Source organism: Hyaena hyaena, unplaced genomic scaffold, assembly GCF_003009895.1.
Source record: "Hyaena hyaena isolate Hyena2069 unplaced genomic scaffold, ASM300989v1 scaffold_40, whole genome shotgun sequence".
Classification (NCBI taxonomy): Eukaryota; Metazoa; Chordata; class Mammalia; order Carnivora; family Hyaenidae; genus Hyaena; species Hyaena hyaena.
The window spans coordinates 198,238-216,216 of NW_024080672.1; the positions used below are offsets into that span (position 1 = coordinate 198,238).

The 17,979-nt window shown below is 38.8% G+C and overlaps 2 protein-coding genes across 2 annotated transcripts; one reads left to right on the plus strand and one right to left on the minus strand.

The window, feature by feature from the left end:
• Window positions 1–613: 613 nt before the first annotated feature.
• NPVF (neuropeptide VF precursor) lies at window positions 614–4,771 on the minus strand. Its single transcript, XM_039229855.1, has 3 exons — window positions 4,634–4,771; window positions 2,550–2,950; window positions 614–665 (listed from the first exon to the last, which is right to left on the minus strand). The coding sequence occupies exons 1-3, from the start codon at window positions 4,769–4,771 to the stop codon at window positions 614–616; spliced, it is 591 nt and encodes a 196-aa protein (XP_039085786.1).
• A 558-nt stretch (window positions 4,772–5,329) lies between these two features.
• On the plus strand, window positions 5,330–7,715 carry LOC120230332 (geminin-like). The gene is made up of 2 exons (XM_039229900.1): window positions 5,330–5,461; window positions 7,207–7,715. The coding sequence occupies exons 1-2, from the start codon at window positions 5,330–5,332 to the stop codon at window positions 7,603–7,605; spliced, it is 531 nt and encodes a 176-aa protein (XP_039085831.1). The 3' UTR covers window positions 7,606–7,715.
• The last annotated feature ends 10,264 nt before the right edge of the window (window positions 7,716–17,979 follow it).

Here is a 17,979-nt window from a genome sequence, read left to right on the forward strand (position 1 = left end):
GACACACTAGAAGGCAAACTTCCAGATACAGACAGAGAGACACTTAAAGAGCTATTTAATAATTGCCTTTTTTCTTTTTATCTCTCTTTTTAGAAAAATTTTAACCTATCATAGAGTCACTAACAATTGATGCAATGGAAAATATGGGTGTATAAAAACATATTTGTAAGTGATTTGTCATTCTAGTTCATCTGTCAACCATATTGCTCTCTTAAATTATTTAAATATCATAATAATATTTGTCAGGTTACCCCTCTGTTTAATTTTTTACTTCATTGTGGTTGTGTCCATGATATTTACATAAGAGAGTGGTATGGCTTCAGCCTCCCTGTGTCCCTCTTCCCCTCTTTCCCCATTATCAGAGGCTTTTTAAGTGTTTGCAATGTTCTTTTTATTTAGACAAAAATTATTTCATCGTTACATTATAATATTCTTTAAAATATTTTAAATAACTTTTAAGATACTAGCTCTAGTGACAAAGAAAAATTGTTGCCAGTGACAGCCCATCAAAAGAGTACCATGACTCTTCATTCATTGTTGCCTTCACAGTAGAGTTGTTTGCAGATTACCGGCCACAGCTTTACATCATCTTTAGGGACAAGCTCCAGATTTCTTATTTTTCTTGTTTCAGTTCTGAATCCTCTATTTTCTTGAATCCCATTCTCCTAAAATGTAAGTAGTACAATATGCTCTCATCCATCATAACAGTAGCACAAGTGCATATAAAAATACAAGCCATGATCCTAATTGCTTAATTGTACTTGAGTTGAATTGCATTGTGCTTCAAATGAGTGACATATTGATGAGATCCTGAATTTGTAATGGGGTACTCAGACTTACCAACTTACCCTGGACTCTCTTCTCTCCCTCCTCACTGCCCCACTTCCAGCATCTGGTTACTTGCCAAATTCTACCCCCAAATAATATCTCAGGACCTCAGCAGAATGTCAGTGGTTCTCCTTTTCTTTTTTAATGTTTACTTATTTTTGAAAGAGAGAGAGAGAGAAAGAGAGAGCATAAGCATAAGCAGGGCAGGGGCAGAGAGAGAGGGAGACACAGAATCGGAAGCAGGTGCCAGGCTCTGAGCTGTCAGCACAGAGCCCAACAAGGGGCTGGAACAAAGGCTCCTTGAGATCATGACCTGAGCTGAAGTCAGACACTTCACTGACTGAGCCACACAGGTGCCCCGTCCTTTGCTTGATGAGTAACATCCAAAGTCCTTTACTTAGCCCTGAGTCTGCACTGTCTGATCTTACCCCAGCCTTGTCGCCTTCTTTCCTCTCCTCTTTGCACCCCTGCTTCTCTCACCAAACCGAACCCTAGCTGGGCTGGGCTCACCCTTGGTTTAGTACCATTGTTCATACTTCTCTCTTGGCCTGAAAGTATCTTCTCTTTTCCCAGCTGTCTCTGAATGGTCAAAACAGAGCCACCTTTCAAAGTCTAACTGATGAAACTCTCCCGGATTTCTATGTGTAAAAATACTCTCCCCTCCCCACCCCAGGCACTGTCCATTGTGCCATGCAATAGACAAAAAGCATGGGATTTATGGACCTGAAATTCTAGTAAAGAAGAATGGACCCTAAAAATATGTCAGACGGGAATAAGAGCCATGTGAAAATAAACTAGGAATGTTCTGCAAAGGTCTCACTTATAAGGCATCACAGCTTGCTACCTGACTTTCTACAGGCCTTAAAGTGTCATGTTCTACTCTATATACATTTTTTGTGGTTGTTCTTATATATGCTCTCTACTAGAAAATGAGAAGGGTCCCTGGGTAGCTCAGTTGGTTAAGTGTCTGACTTTGGCTCAGGTCACAATCTTCTTCTGGTTTGTGGGTTCAAGCGGGGCTCTGTGCTGACAGCTCGGAGCCTGGAGCCCGCTTCAGACTCTGTGTCTCCCTCTCTCTCTGTCCCTCCCAAACTCATGCTCTGTCTCTCTCAAAAATAAATAAACATTAAAAGAAATTAACAAAAAAAGAAGTTGCTTGCCTATTAATTTTTTTCAAACTCTTGCTTTTTGATTTCTACATAGTAGATAATAAATACTTATTAATACACACTGATAGTAATATAACTCATTTATAAAATGAGATCCATAAAAAAGAAAAAAATTGATTTAAAGTTGAGGAAGAAAACCTTCTGAATTTGAGACCTGGTGTATTGAAATGGCATCCTCTGTACTTGTAGACAATTCCCTCATAAGGGACCTTTTACGTTAAAGAGATCAAATGTTGGACAGTATGTCATAGGCTTAAATTCCCAATCCTGTCATTGAATTTTCCTATTCAGTGTGTGGCTATAAAGTGATGAGATTGATGCCCATGTGTGGCTTAGGGGAAACCACCTCAGTACTTTTTACCTATGGGCATGTTTATATCTGGCCCGTCTATAGTTCTCAGTTCACGTATTCATTTCCCTGTCTCTTTACCATTTTCCTTCTGAGAAACTTAACTTTCTCAGAAACTTTTGAAAAGAGGTCATCCTTTTTAATGTTTCCGGACCAGCTGTATATAACTGCTCATGCATTTTAACTGGTTTGCAGGTATTTACCATGGGTGCTTTTGATCAGGGTTCTGGATTTCTCGGGGCTGGCAGTTCATAGAGTAAAGTAACTCATTGGCAGATGGTGAAAGCATGGATCGTGGGAGCAAATCACTCCACGTCTTGGTGGCACCTTTGGCTGTTCTTCCAAACCTTTGGGGCAGATTAGGAACATGTCTTGAGATACTTTCCTTTATATTTCTTCCAAATCTCAGAGGCAGATTGGCCATTGCCCCAGTGCTTCTTTCTTCTTCCATGGTCCTCCCAAATCTCAATGGCAAATTGGCTGCTGAGTGTGGCATTTTGTTGACTGTGGGTGCACTCATTTTAATGACAGTTTTTGGACCCCAGTCTTGTAGTTCTTCAAAACTGAGACTTCTTTCCTTTTCTCCCTTAGGGTCTCCTTTAGGCTATGATTAGAGATGAATATTAAAATCAGTTATTGTTATAGGTAGCAGGTGTAAACCCCAAATTCACTTACGTCCAGACTTTAGTTTGCATACGTCTTAAAGCTATAAACAAAGTTTGTGTTTTTATGTGCAGAATTTTTAAATAAAGCATTCACATTAGGCTTCTTAAAGCAATCAAGTTTCTTTGTCCCTGGACTATTGTAAGACAACCATAAAATATTAATAAAAAATATAGTGAATACAGCAATATGTTTGAGCAGCAGGAACATAATAAAGTATTGAAATGAGGCAAAAGTTTATTTTGCTGAAGTTATTCTCTTTCGGTTTTTGATTCATGCTGTTTATGAAGTATTTCATATATTTTTATATTTTGAGTTTAGAGAAACCTTCCACTGCCTCTTCATGTCTCTTGCTTCTCCTCATTTCAAATGCCAAAGTGATGGATACATGAAACCTGCTAGCCATGTTTTGGGGAAGAGCTGGAGGAGGCTCCACTGAATTTCTTTCTTACCTGTTCATATTCAGAGCTCTACTCTAAAAGCATTGCTCAAGAAACCGCTTGCATTTTTATCAGTAAATAATCACATTTTTATTAAAGCAGTGGTTGGTTTGTGGGTTACTGCACCATTACTATAACAACTTTAAAGGAACCACGTAAGGGGGGCCTGGGTGGCTCAGTTACAATCTCACCATTTGTGAGTTCAAGCCGTTTAGTGTGCTCTGTCCTGACAGCTCAGAGCCTGAGCCTGCTTCAGATTCTGTATCTCATTTTCTTTCTGCCCTTCCCCCACTTGCACTCTGTCTCTCTCTCTCTTAAAACTAAATAAACATTAAAACATTTTTAAAGAAACCACTTAAAATACAACAGATATTTAATTAGATTTAGCTTCCCCATGAAAATTTGTCCCTAAGAAGATTAAAAAAATTTTTTTTTGAATGTTTATTTAGTTATGGGATGGGGGTAGGAGGGGCAGAGAGAGAGAGGGAGACACAAAATCCGAAGCAGGCTCCAGGCTCTGCGCACAGAGCTGGGCGCCGGGCTTGAACTCACAAGCCATGATATCATGACCTGAGCTGAAGTCTGTTGCTTAACTGACTGAGCCACCCAGGCGCTAAGATTTTTAAATGATTATTTTTCTGATTATAAAAAGTAATATACATATTATAAAAAGTAATATATACTCATTTCAGCAAATTTGAAAAATATATAAAAGCATAAAGAAGAAAATAAAAATAACTTGCAATTCCACCATCTAGGGATAACTCTTTTACTTAGATGAAGATTTACCATAAACTTACCAGCTCATCATTGCTAAGTAGAAAATATAACCTTTCTATTTTTGTTTGTTTGTAGTTGAAGCCCATTCAAATGTTCTGTGTATCCAGATCTTGTATCAGCAATTATTTATTACAACCGTGTACTTCTGGGTCCATTGAAAATTACTAATGCACCTTATATTTGTTACATAAATTGTACATAAATTTCACTCAAGAGGCCAGGCTGTTTGCTGTTTGTTAAAAATTACAAACTATATCAGTGCATTGTCATGGGAAGGCTCCAGTTAGACAAACAACAAAGCACAGACTTATTCCTTACTCTTTACAAAATACAAAAAAGCATTAGATTTAGGACATATATACATAGTTAATGCTAGTCATGTTAGATAGAGTTAAAAGACTTACCTCATAATATTTGTCATAATTTTCCTTGCTGTGAAAATTGGACATCATTAATTCATCTTTGCAAAAGATGCTTGATGTTAACAAGCTTGAAGTGGCTAAAGTCAATAAAATAAAGCATTTTGATGAAATAACTTTCATTTTGCTCAGAATCTAGAATTTTCTGTGTGCAGCCTGATGTCTGCAAGATGGGGAATTGTGGTCTTTTTATACTGTCTAAAAACAAAGGAAAGATTGATTTAACAGTGAAACCAAATCCCACATGTTTTAAGTACTAATATTAATTAATACATACACTAAACTATGCATTTAAGGAATGTGGGTCATTCATTCTAGAAGGGCAGCTATGTTCCTGTTTGCAAATTCATTAATTTTGAAAATAATTTTCCTCATTATGAAGGAGTTTCTAATTAGGTAAGTTTGGGGCCATGGTAATTAAGATTCCAAACAAACAGAATGCTTCGTTTCTTTCAGCTCAAATGAAAAATATTTTGGTGTTTGCGTCAATTCTTCAGAAGGAAAAAATAATACTATTCAATACATGCTAGCTATGTTAAACAAACAAAAAAAATATATTTTTTACCCTCACAAAAGAGTGAGGCATAGTAATTTCAAACTATCAAAGAAAGTTAAGAATGTAAAAAGAATTCTAAGTCACATAATACCCAAATAAAATGCCATTAATTAACTTTTTGTAAAATGCTGTTTGGTTATGAAAAAGCTTCAGGAGTAAATGTCAGCTGCGACGTGAGAGGTGGGCATCAGACCATGTGCAGGCATTCTGACAAACTGGCTGTCTCAGGAGAGGCTGGAGAAAGTTCCATGCCTTTTGTATTTGCCCTGTGGGCCTTATTTGGCAAAACCATATAAATCACTGGGATTTTATTTCTGTGGTGTGGCTGCATCCTACTTTCCTCCTCAAAACCCTTAAGAACCCTAGTAGAGGTTTGATAAGTCACACACATGCTAATTCTGTTAGTCCCCAGGCCCATATTATTTAGGTAATCTCGCATTGCCACAGGCATACTGACATCATGGCATAAGAAAAGAATTTATAGAAATAAGCGGCTATTTACTGAAATGCCAAAGCGAGTCTCTTTGGGAACATATGACTGGTATTCTTTTTTTTTTTTTAATGTTTTATTTATTTCTGAGCAGAGAGAGAGAGGGACAGTGTGAGCAGGGGAGGGTTAGAGAGAGAGGGAGATACAGAATCTGAAGCAGGCTCCAGGTTCTGAGCTGGCTGTCAGCACAGAGCCCGACACGGGACTTGAACCCATAACCGTGAGATCATGACCTGAGCCGAAGTTGGAGGCTTAACCAACTGAGCCACCCAGGCGCCCCTTGACTGGTATTCTTAAAGACTGGTCTTATCGTGAGAATACCTAGATTCTAGAGAAATTATTACTTGTTCCCATCTGCCCATTCAACCCTATCAGGGAAAAAAGACCTTACAGTGATTGATTTTTAGCTACTTCTAGATACAGACACTTAGAGGGGAGTTCACAGAAGATTGAACTATAAAATCACATCTTTTTGTGTCATGGATTATACCATCTGGAACCTTTTCCAGAACCTACCATGATTTGAGGTTTGATGCGCAGAAGTGAAGACCTTTTTCTATATTATAGATCTCCAGAATAAATTAGGGAAACAACGATGGGTAAACTCTTGAGTACCCCAAGGTCACACTTGCCTGCAGCCTCTCTTAAAGGCAGCTGACATCATTGGCCTCATTTGTTTTAGTCTGTGCTAGCCAAGAAACCCCACAGTAGGAGGCAATTAATTCAATTCATAGTCTAGGGTTAATTTTGTAACACTGTTATTGGATTATTTGAGCTTAATTTCCCTGAGGATTTAATGCATTTCTCTTTCAAATTGTTCCTTTGCAAACTGCTGATGGAACTTCCTTTTTTTTGTGGTCAGTAGATCCAAACTTTTGAGAAATGGGTGAAGCAAGGAGCAAGTTATGTTGGCCAAGTTCACACCCTGGAAAAAGAAGAAAGAATCAACCTGGGTCTCTTTCAAAGTACATTCTCTTAATCTGGTTGTTTTTAAACATTAACAGTGCATCCGTTTTCAGTACTGCTACTTGAGGTTCTGACACGTCTATTAGAGTTTTTCTGATTATAGTCAACATCTAGAGTAGCTGATATGACTAATTACTCCCCTGCCTCCACGAGGTTCAAACTTCCAAGTTTAGAGTGTAATTAGAGTTATCTTATTAATATAGGACTTGGCACTTTTCAACTGCATTTCAGTTAGCTTTGAAAACATTAGCTATAACATGACCTAACATACATAGTACGAAATCACCATAAATCTTTTGATGAAATGTGCTGCCACATGTATAACATATTTTGGGATTCTTGCTGAGACATATGAGCATAAAAAATATGAACAAAAATCTATCTCCTGGACATGTGGCATTTACATACAAGCTTCACTTACTAAGATTTTAGGGACCTGAAGGCTATTCACTTCTAAGCTTCTCTCTCCAGCTTGGACACTTCTGAGCTTTAGGCCTCCAGATCCTTGGCTTCTGACCAAACGGTCGGGATAGGGATGCTCCACAGGTATCTCAAGTTACTCAAGAAGCATTTGATTTCATGATTGCAGAAAATTCATCCTCGCAATATTGGAAAGAAGTGGCAGAAAAACGGAGGAAGGCTCTCTATGAAGCACTTAAGGAAAATGAGAAACTTCATAAAGAGATTGAAGAGAAGGACAATGAGATTGCCTTCCTGAAAAAGGAAAATAAAGAATTGGTGGAAGTAGCAGAACATGTACAGTATATGGCAGAAGTGATAGAGAGACTGCATGATGGACCTCTGGATAACTTGGAATCACCAAATAGTCAAGAATTTGATTCTGAAGAGGAAACAGGAGAGGACTCTACAGAGGAAAACTCAGAAATTGGTACAAATGCTGAAGAAGTTAAACCTTCCTCTACAGACGCAAAGCCACATGTATGAGATTCATTAATTCCTGACTCTTGAGAAATACACTGCCAAAGTTTACCTCCACTATAGTTCTTTGTAGCAGAGCAGACAAGTGTATAATGCAAAGTGGGAATCAAACTTACTTGTTTGAATCCTGGGACCCTGTTGTATTAAAATACAAATACTATGTATTTTAAATCTGCAATGATTTATGTAAATAGCATTTTCCCAGTTGTCAGACATGACTTGTGTATATTATGAATAAACTTCAGTTTCTTGTTGAGAAAAAAAAATAAATTGGAATTTATCTTTTTCATATAGGTCTCTCCTCCTATGTTTTCCATTTCAATGAAGAGTACTCTTTCTGTCAGGGTCCAGTCAGAGGATAGAAAATACATAGTAATTTGAGCAGTAATTTGATTAATATAAAGAATTATTAATTATAATGGGGATTAACTATAAAAGGGTAAAAAATACATTAGAGCCAAGGGAGAGTATCCAGGGAAAGGATAGGCTGATTGGGATTCATACCATATTGGAGAAAGTATGCATGGCAGAGAAGTTTCCTGGGTCACCCCAGGCCAGAGCCTGTCTGCAGTTGCAAGTGGGAGATAGTCTTCCAGGGTGCAGGTGGGCCACTGCTGGGAAGGCAACTTCTGGGGTATCTCTGAGACTCGCTGGGAATCAACTCCACAGGGATGAGTGCTACCAGATGTCCCGAACATGCACCACTGGCAGCCATGTGTAGGAACAAAAAGAAGCAAATGGAAACTCATTTGAGCCAGAAAGAGAAATCCCTTCCTCCTGTAGTAGCTTTCTAATGCCTTTTACTGACAAAACTTAAAATTATTATAGCCACCAAAGATAAATGCTTACTGGGTCCATCTCTGTTATCTCAGAGCATGAAATGAGGAGTGGACTTGGAGCTGAGGGGCAATAAATAGATAACTGGTTCAATCATCCACCCATTGGACCACTCCTAAATCCTTTGTGACTATCTCCTTCCCTTTCCTCCCTCATCCCATCTATAGTTAATGAACAATTGTTTCTAGTTTTGAGCTATTACCCTCAGTAATAATAGATAGTATTTTCTTGAGCACTTAACCACACGCCAAGTACTGTCCTAAGTACTTTGGAAGTTAATTTGTTTATCTTTCATAATAATCTCATAAGCAGTTACTATTATCATTATTCCTACTTTTCAGAAAGGAGGACTAAACTGCAGAAGGGTGAAGCAACTCTCCTGATCAATGGCATGGCCAGGATTTGAACCCAAGCATTCCAAACACGTTCTCACTCTGCCTGTCCAACCAGTCAAGCCTGGTCTCTTCTAGCTTCTAATTAATCTGTTCACACTTCTCCATCCCCATTGCCGTTACTCACTTCACCATTTTCTCTTGCTTAGACCTTTCTCTTGCTCCTATCCAAGTCTTCCTCCACAGAGTAATCACAAACATTTTTACAAAATACAACATATTTATGATTTTTTTAAAAAACCTTTCAGTGGTTTGCCATTTTTCTTGGAATCACTTAGAAAGCCCAATTTTAATTACTAGGAGTCCTCTTACCTCTTCTGCATTCTCTCGCTCACCACTCCCTACCACCTCTGTGCTTTATGATAAACTTCTTTCTTTCTTTAAGTTTATTTACTTTTGAGAGAGGTAGAGAGAGCACAAGTGGGGTAGGGGTGAAGAGAGAGAGATGGAGAGAGAATTCCAAGCAGGCACCATGCTGTCAGTGCAGAGCCTAATGCAGGGCTTGAACTCAAACTGTGAGATCATGACCTGAGCTGAGATCAAGAGTTGGGCACTTACTGTACTGAGCCACCCAGGTGCCTCTATGATAAACTTCTTTTATTCTTCCAAATGGATGCATTTCTCTTGCCTCCAGGCCTCTTGCTTATGATTTTCCTGTGCATGGAATATTCATCCGTTCCCCTCTTTCCTTCTTACACCTCTTCATCGTTTGGGTCTCAGCTGAGACATCACATGTTGCGAGAAGTCTCTCCTGACTTCCAGCTCTAATAAATGGCTCTTTGTTCTCCAGTTGTGGCTTTTTCATTCTGACTTGTCCTGTACTGTACCTTGGCCTCCCTCCCCTGTACTGCTCTGGAAACTACATGAGGGCAGAGCCTTGTTTCTGCAGATCACAGTGCTCTTTCCATTGTTCTATCTCACAGATGCTCAGAACATTTTATTTCTAAATGAATGAATACATTTTTCATTGGTATTAGGAATAGGAGTTAAAACTGAAGGTCCTTCTTAATGGTTTTTCCCAGTTTTGGCTGCTGACCAGAGTTTTCTCTTTACTGTGCCTTTTACATTATCAGAGCTTAAGTTTGTTGGCTTATACCGAGATCTTAACATCTTAACATTCTCCTGGTGAGGTTCACATCTAAGGCTTTCCCAGACTGAGACCCATACGTGGACAGTCAGGTATAGGTAGGTGGAATGCAAGCATGTTTTATCCTGTTACAGTGCAACATGCAGCGAGATAAATTCAATACATTCTGATGGCTCTTGCTGTGTTAATGGGTTCCAACAGCAGGTAAGGTGTGAAAAGGGAATAGACAGCCTTAAGGAGGGCTTCTTGACCATACTTCAGGGTCTTCCATTAGGTGGACTTCATAGGCTCCACTGGCTTAGGGCAGAAAAGGGTTCTCTTATTACTTGTTACTTTCTGATGCCCAGTAGATGTCCCTGACCTTTGACAGGCAGTTAGAGTAGGGGGCAAATCATTTCGACCAATCAGGAACTGAGCTGACTTGAGCTGGGTTTAGGACTTTTGTAAGGTTCTGGTTTATCTGCGCCTCCAGGAAAATATTTAAAATAAGGGGTTGTTTTAGTGCCATGGACTGCAAGTTTTTATTAAAATTTTTATGCAGAAGAGCCACCTTCCTCCACACATTGATCCGTGCCCTCTAAGGCCCTGGTGATGTCTACCAAATAGGTATCGAATATTAATATCCAGGAGAATTTTATTATAGAAACCTGTTCCTCATCCTCACCCAAGCAGTTTATTTCCAGGGCATTTATTTGCCTTTTTACAGTTTATTTCTTTCTTTCCATATAAGCATAGTCCAATTGTTGTGCTATGCATAAGAATTTATGGGCATTATAGTCTTATTTTCATTGCATGTTTGCAAAGTACTTTTTTAGCCATTTGTTAATGAATTTCAGGCCCCCTTTAGAGGTGGGTGATGGTAGTACTGTATAATACATCTCAGTATATTGTGTGCAAAGAGAAAGAAATACCTGCCTTGGTTCCAAATAAAATCATCCTATGCAAATTATATAAAATTACTGTTTTAAAAATGTGTGCTGGTGCCTTTGTTTCAAGATTTATGAGTGGCTTGTTATAATGAGCTTGTCCTATTTTGATGTCAGGATTGTATTTACTTCTATGTTTTTTATTATGACAGATGACAATGCCAGGGCTTTGTAAGGTGCTGATGTGAACATGAGACAGAGATTATTCCTCCATGTAGGAAAAACAGTTGAAATTCAGTTCTCATTGGAGTAACTTAAAGAATCAGTTTGTATGATACAAGAGTACACATTAAATAATTATAAAAATTAATTCAAATGATTTACTTTAGAAGGTTGATTAAATGGCAAGATTCCTATGTCTAAAGGATGTATTATAGAACAATATACTGAACAAACTTTTTAGTATTAAATCTTTCAAATGATCTGGAGTGGTAGTGTTTTAAAGAATTTTTAAAGCAGTTGTGCAAGGCTGATTAGGAAGCAGCCTCTCTACAGCACAGCTTTCCAATTCAAGCTTTAACGCTTTTTAATGTTTCATTTTTATTGACATTTTTTTCCTTGCAGGAAAAATGTGTGATTTTTACTGGCCTGGCAGGGGGTTATGGTACCTCTTGCCAAAGTGTCAAGAAAACTCAGAATTCTCTACATAAGGGACAAAGACCAGATGTTTAGTTAAAACAACACATAGCTTTTATACAAATATAGGTAATGGAAACCAAGACCTTTCCTGGGATTTTTTTTTTTCTCTTTTTTTTGGGCCAGTCTTGCCTTTGATATTTTTAAAATAAGCAAGCAGCCATCTTGTTATTCCAAACTGAGCAGAATAATTTATTCTTTCACTAAGTGTGTGCCTTTTCAGTATCTTGTTTTTGTTTTGTTTTATCTATGAAGGATTCTGCTCTAAAATGTGGAATGTGCTCGTCAAATACTGACTTGCTTTAATGAAAAGAAAAGTCAAGACTTTTAATAGTTTTGGAGTTTTGGAAGGACCTAGCCTAATCCACAGCCTGATTTTTCCACTAGCCTGAACACACCTTCACTGGGGAGGCAATTTTGTTACTTAAACCTACATGGATAGGAGTTTTGGAAGATATTTAGAAGCACACATGTTTTCCCATCTGAAAACAGGAATAAGGGCAGATGGGTAACTAATAAAAAATGAGTGTCATCATTAGACGTGGACATTTCTAGATGCTCTTTCATCTCTGATTAGAAGAGATGATAAGGGAGCTACTTGAAATGTACATGTAAATGGGTTGTTGCCTGTTTCTTTTTTTAAAAAAAATTTTTTTTACATTTAGTTTTGAGAGACAGAGAGAGACCGAGCACAAGTGGGGGAGGGGAAGAGACAGAATGAGACACAGAATCTGAGCTGTCAGCACAGAGCCCAACACGGGGCTCAAACTCACAAACTGTGAGATCATGACCTGAGCTGAAGTTAGATGCTTAACCTACTGAGCCATCCAGGCTCCCCTATCTGTTTCTTTTTGATTAGGGATCGTGTATTTTCTGTGCTCCTGAGTACTATTGGTAGGAGTTTCTCAAAGGCCCACAGAAGCCATGCAGTTACTGTTGTGAGCAGAAGGTGGCCTGGCTCTAACCGCCCTTGCATTAACACACTGGCGCTTTGACTTTATTCTTTTCTGTTACCAGTTGTTTGGCTTTGACCATTCTGCCTGCCCTTCTGTTCTAGATCTGAGCTCATGTGGGCACCTCATACCAGTGGGCACCTGTATCCCTTAGGTCACAGTGGCTGGATTTCATTACTGAGGAGTGGTTTGCACTTTCCTTCAATACTGGTTTTATTGGCCCCTAAAAAGGATGTGTCCACGACATAGCCAGGAATTACAGCATGGCGGTTCTGCTGGTTAAACTCAACCAATTCCATGATAAGTGAAACTCAACCAATTCCAAGCAAGCAAACAGAAAAAACCCTCACTCAAATAGTTGTCTTTGGAGAAGCACTTAAAAGCATACTTTTAAACCTGTAGTGACTTGGTGTATAAATTTAATTAAGGGAAGATTTTTCTGGCAACCTACAGATTCTAAAAGGTGAGATCTAGACAGAAAATTCTGTACTTACTGAAATTCAATAAGCTAAATAAATGTTAATGTAATCCTTTTAAATACCTAATGGATTTAATTTTATACTGGGTTTTATACCAGATGAGTTTAAGAAATCTGATATTTCCCCTTTGAGAAATAATAATAAAGAAACAGACAAAGCTGGTAAAGGTTTTAGAACATATTTAGCTGTGCAAGCAGGCATGTCATATCTAGGGACAATAGTTTATTGTAAACACAGGCTTGAATGACCAAGAGCAATTTTATGATGGTGGGATTTGGCTGATGGGCCCTGTTGGAGCCCTCTCTGTTTCACTGATAAGGAGTAATCGATGATCCATGCTCTAGAAGCATCCAGCTAGGAGACTGATATGGATCATTCAGTGAATACCATCTCTGTCCATGCCCCATTCCCTAATCTCTAGATCTGTCTTTCCCATGCTTCTATATTCTTTGGGCTGATTTGTTTGTTTAAATTTACCATTTCAAAACTTCCCTAGGTGAATATCTTAACCTGATCTAACCTGGATAAAAAATAGCCAGGGAGAAGGCGTTCTAGAATCCTGGGTGTGGTAAGAGATGAAAAAAGAGAGAAATCACTCTTGGCTTGCTTTGGACCTCCCTGCATATTGAGCAGTTTCCTATTCATGTAAATGTTTTGTAGTTGAGGCTTTTCATATAGGTACAGCTGCAAAACTAGGCTCTCCTTTACCTGATATATTACTCAGAGCCCCTTGGTTGCATATAAGTGAAATTTCTAATGTGTTTAAGCAAAATGGAGAATTTATTATGAGGGTATGGGGATGTCTTATGAATGGATTGGGACCTATAGAACATCTGGAGCCTAGGACTCAAATCACCTTTGGGGCTTCCTCCTGAATTTTCATTTCTTCTCTCAGTACATCAGTTTCGTTATTCCCTCCTACTGCTGTCTTGATTTTTCCACCTCTCAGCCCATTTGCTAATGCCTTCTGAGTTTACATAACCTCAGTTTCAGCCACCTCATGAGAAATTGCTTTATTTTAGTTCCAGATTCAAAATAACCAGGGAAGGATTCTGATTGGCCCAGTCTAGATAAGGTGCCCCATCCTGCACCAATCATTTATGGCCAGGGGTGGGTCACATTGCACTAGCACTGAAGATACTATTGCAAACCCGTGAAAGAGTTGGGGGTGGGTGTTGCTACGGGGAAGACAATACAAAAATGTCTAATATGGCTGGATAGATAGAGTGTGGGAGGGGAGAATCTGTAGTCTTCCCTTCCTGAAACCAATTCCCCATGCAGAGGAAAAGTACTTCCCAAGCTGGTTAAACATTTAGGTTCTGAGTTACAGTCAGAGGACAACTTGACTATTCTATTGGTGGGCATTTCTCTGTTTTTCTTTAAAGATGTTGATGAGGTCTTTATCCTAGCTCGGCAATACCAGTAGACAGTGCTTTCATCTGTGCCATCTGGGTCTTTGTTTCTGCAACCAGGTGTTCTTGTGAGATATTTTTGTGGCTCATGTGGGGCTTTGATAGTAAAAACAAAACAAAACAAAACAAAACAAAACAAATTCTAGATCTTCTTCCCCAGGGGCCGCTGAGGGCACAATTCCCAGCTATTTCTCCATATATCCATCAAAAGCAGTGCCAACTTTGAGAGCCTGTAAGACTTCCTTTCTCCCCTGGCAGGTGAGAGCCCTGGCTCAGGTGCTTCTCTTTGGCATTTGGAGGCGCTCCTGTTTCCACTGTTATGCTCAGCACAAGATATGAAGCACTGTCCTGAGAATTTCAAGACCAGGTGGTTTGGTCCCTAAATGGTCCTAGACTCTTTTTAACTTGGGCCTCTTTCCTAAATGTTTCACGCCCTTTATTTTGCTGTGGTGATACTGGCTTGCTTCATTTCTTCCCACTGAGTTTACTAAGGTTGAGTGAATTCTATGACCCAGAGTACAGTGGTTCATTGCTTTATGAGCAAGCAAGTTTATTTTTCTATTAGGTTGGCAGATTTGCCATTCTCTGTCTGACACTTGGGTAGTCTTTGGAAACCCTCCAAAATTCCCTTTCCTTAAATAATGAACTTAAATAATAGATTGTTAAGGGTTATTTTGGAGATAATAAAAATAAGACTGTTATTCCAAATATAAGTATATATTCTTTTGATAATTAGCTTCATTGTTCTATGTCAATTTTTTGACAATATTTACATTAAATTAGAAGTAGTAATAATGGGACATCCTTGTTCAGTTCTCCAAGTATATCTGTCTACAATAAAATATTTGCTTTCAGTGACAGAAAGTATTTTAGAAGTGTTCATTAGAACAATTTGATAACCGCGTATTCATTATTAATAACCTAAGACAGGGAATTACATGTTACGTGACTCATGTAACCAATAAGGAAGCTGCTATTTCCATAACTATAAAGAATTCATACCACATCCTTTTAACTATTCTGTATTATTTGACCCATTTATGGCTCATTTTGAAAGAGTAAGTTTAAAAAATTTATAAAGTTTTTCGAATGAAAAACCTGCCAGTTAATTTCTCCTTTCCACTGCTTGCAGTGGGTGCTCTCCATCTAAGAGTCTGGACCATTTGGTTCCACACCCCTCTCCTCTAACTACACAGTAGGAAAGGAAGTTTTGGGATATGCCGATCCTTCTCCATTGTCCCCCTCCTGGAGACCTTTGGAGGGTGGATTGTGAAAAAAGTTGGAGCCGGGAGGATGGTGTGGGTTGGCCATATTCTGGAACAAATGAAAGGTGTGGGGTGAAGGGCAGCTAGTCAGTATCCATGTACTCTCTGTTCAGTTGCCTACAGTTTCTGAATGGCTCACTTGGGGGGAAAAAGTTGGACAAACATTTAACAAGGCTCGGCTGAGTCATCAACTCCAAAAGTCCCCCAAAATATTGTTACCAATCACTGCTGTCACTCTGCTTTTGTTCTTCCTATCCTCTAGAGTTAATTATGGGGTGGAAGAAAGAGGAAGAGGGTTGCAGTTTAGGAGGGAGGAGAGCATACTTGGAAGGCTGGTAGAAGATGAACTTCTATCTTCAAGGTTTTTTTTTTTTTTTTCTGGCATGGAAGAGAGAATCAGGCCTAACGAGTGATTCTGGGCCTATCATTTCTTTTTCCTTCACCCTACCTCCCATCCCAAATCTCAAAGTGGTTGAATTTGGAGCTTATTGTAATTAGGGTCAAGGGGACCCTCAGATTTTTGTCACAACTGAGAACCTGGGGCAGCACTGTTCTTAACATAGGGCAAATTAGTACCAGGAGACGCTAACCCCTCTCCCACATGATCCCATTGCGTCACCCTCTCTCCCTTTGGTCAGGTCTGTGAACAACAGTTGTTGAAGTGATTTTGATGCAAAGTGACATTTGCAGACTGTGGCTACTGACCAAAGAATCTGAGCTAGGATATCCAACATTTTACAGGCTACAAAATCTAAGCTGGCCAGCATTTATTGCTTGTGCTAGCAGCTCGAGCCAAGTTTCCTAAGCCTACAGAGCAGACGTCTTCCTGCTGCTAATTTTACTATCAGCACACAAAAGGGAAATAGGAAATAATACAGAACAGTTGAACGACAGCATTTGCAAGAATGATACAGACTCAGGTGATCTGAAGAGAAAGTGACTTTCTTTTTAATAAAACCAAAAAGGACTCAATTTGCACAGAAATAAAATGGATAAAAGAAAAAGTAATGTAGAAGTTTTAGCAGAATTTCTGCATTGGTCTCCCAGGATGGCAATGATTGACATATTAAGGCAGCTACCAGGGAAATGTTAAAAACTCTCTAGGGAAACTTCCAATGTGATGGACAGAGCTTTAATATTACTATAGGATTCATCATGATAATGTAAGTCATGGATCTAAGCTCCCTTCATCAATTGGATCAGCCCTTTCCCAGCCTATTATACAGGTGGCACATGCTTTAAGTAGTGTCGTATAACAGGCCTGGAGTCTTTCTTTATCTGCAGCATCTGAAGTTCTGTTCACAGAAATAGTGACCCAGTGAGTCATTGATCTTTTACTATGTTATCTAGACTATCTGCATTTCTCCCCCCTTGTAATAATATTTAGCACTTCTTAAAATATATGTAGTTATACTTTTTTTCACAAAAGAAAAAGCATAATTCAACACATACCTGCAGTGAGTATGAAGGGAAGATCTGATTATTAATCTATTTGTTGATCATTATACAAAGAAGAAAAGTGATTTCTGGGTTGCCATTTACTTTAGTTATTTCAGACGTAATTAGCAATCATATTCATATGTATTATTCAGTCATTTTACTCTGGGGTTTTGGGTCTTCTTCTGACACTGACACCAAACAAAATGGTGGCATAGCCTCTCTAGAATTCTATAAGACAATGCAGCCTTAAGCAGTGGGAATAATTGTAGTGTTGATAGTAGTCATAATAAATGTTAAGATTTGTCTGTTACTTTTCCCACCAGGGATTCGAACATTCACTTGTGGAGCATACAGTCACCTTTTCTTATCTTAGTCTAAAACACACATGAAAATAAATCACAATCTGAGTACAGAACATGAAGTAGATGTAAAGTGTATAGACAGACAAGTAGACCCTCAAATTCTATAAAGAAAAAGGGGCTTTCTGGAGCATCTGAGTGGCTCAGTCAGTTAAGCATCCAACAATAGCTCAGGTCATGATTTTACAGTTCGTGGGTTCGAGCCCCGCATCAGACTCTGTGCTGACAGCTCAGAGCCTGGAGCCTGCTTCAGATTCTGTCTCCCTCTCTCTGCCTGTCCCCTGCTCAAACTCTATCTTTCTCTCTCGTTCAAAAATAAATAAACATTAAAACTTTTTAAATAAAAAAAAGAAAGAAAAGGGAGCTTTCCTTAAGCCAGGGAATCTTTGAGTATTGTGTCCCTCCTTTCTAGATTCCTGTAACACTCACTGACTCCACTACACCCAGTTCTATACCCATAGAGTAACCAATGTTCACACTTGGGTGTATCATTTCATGTATTTTGTTGGCATAAATTTTGAGGATGTAAAGGTTCTGAGAAGTCCTACTATAAATAAAGCTTCCATGTTATAGAATCCAGAATTTCTTAAACAT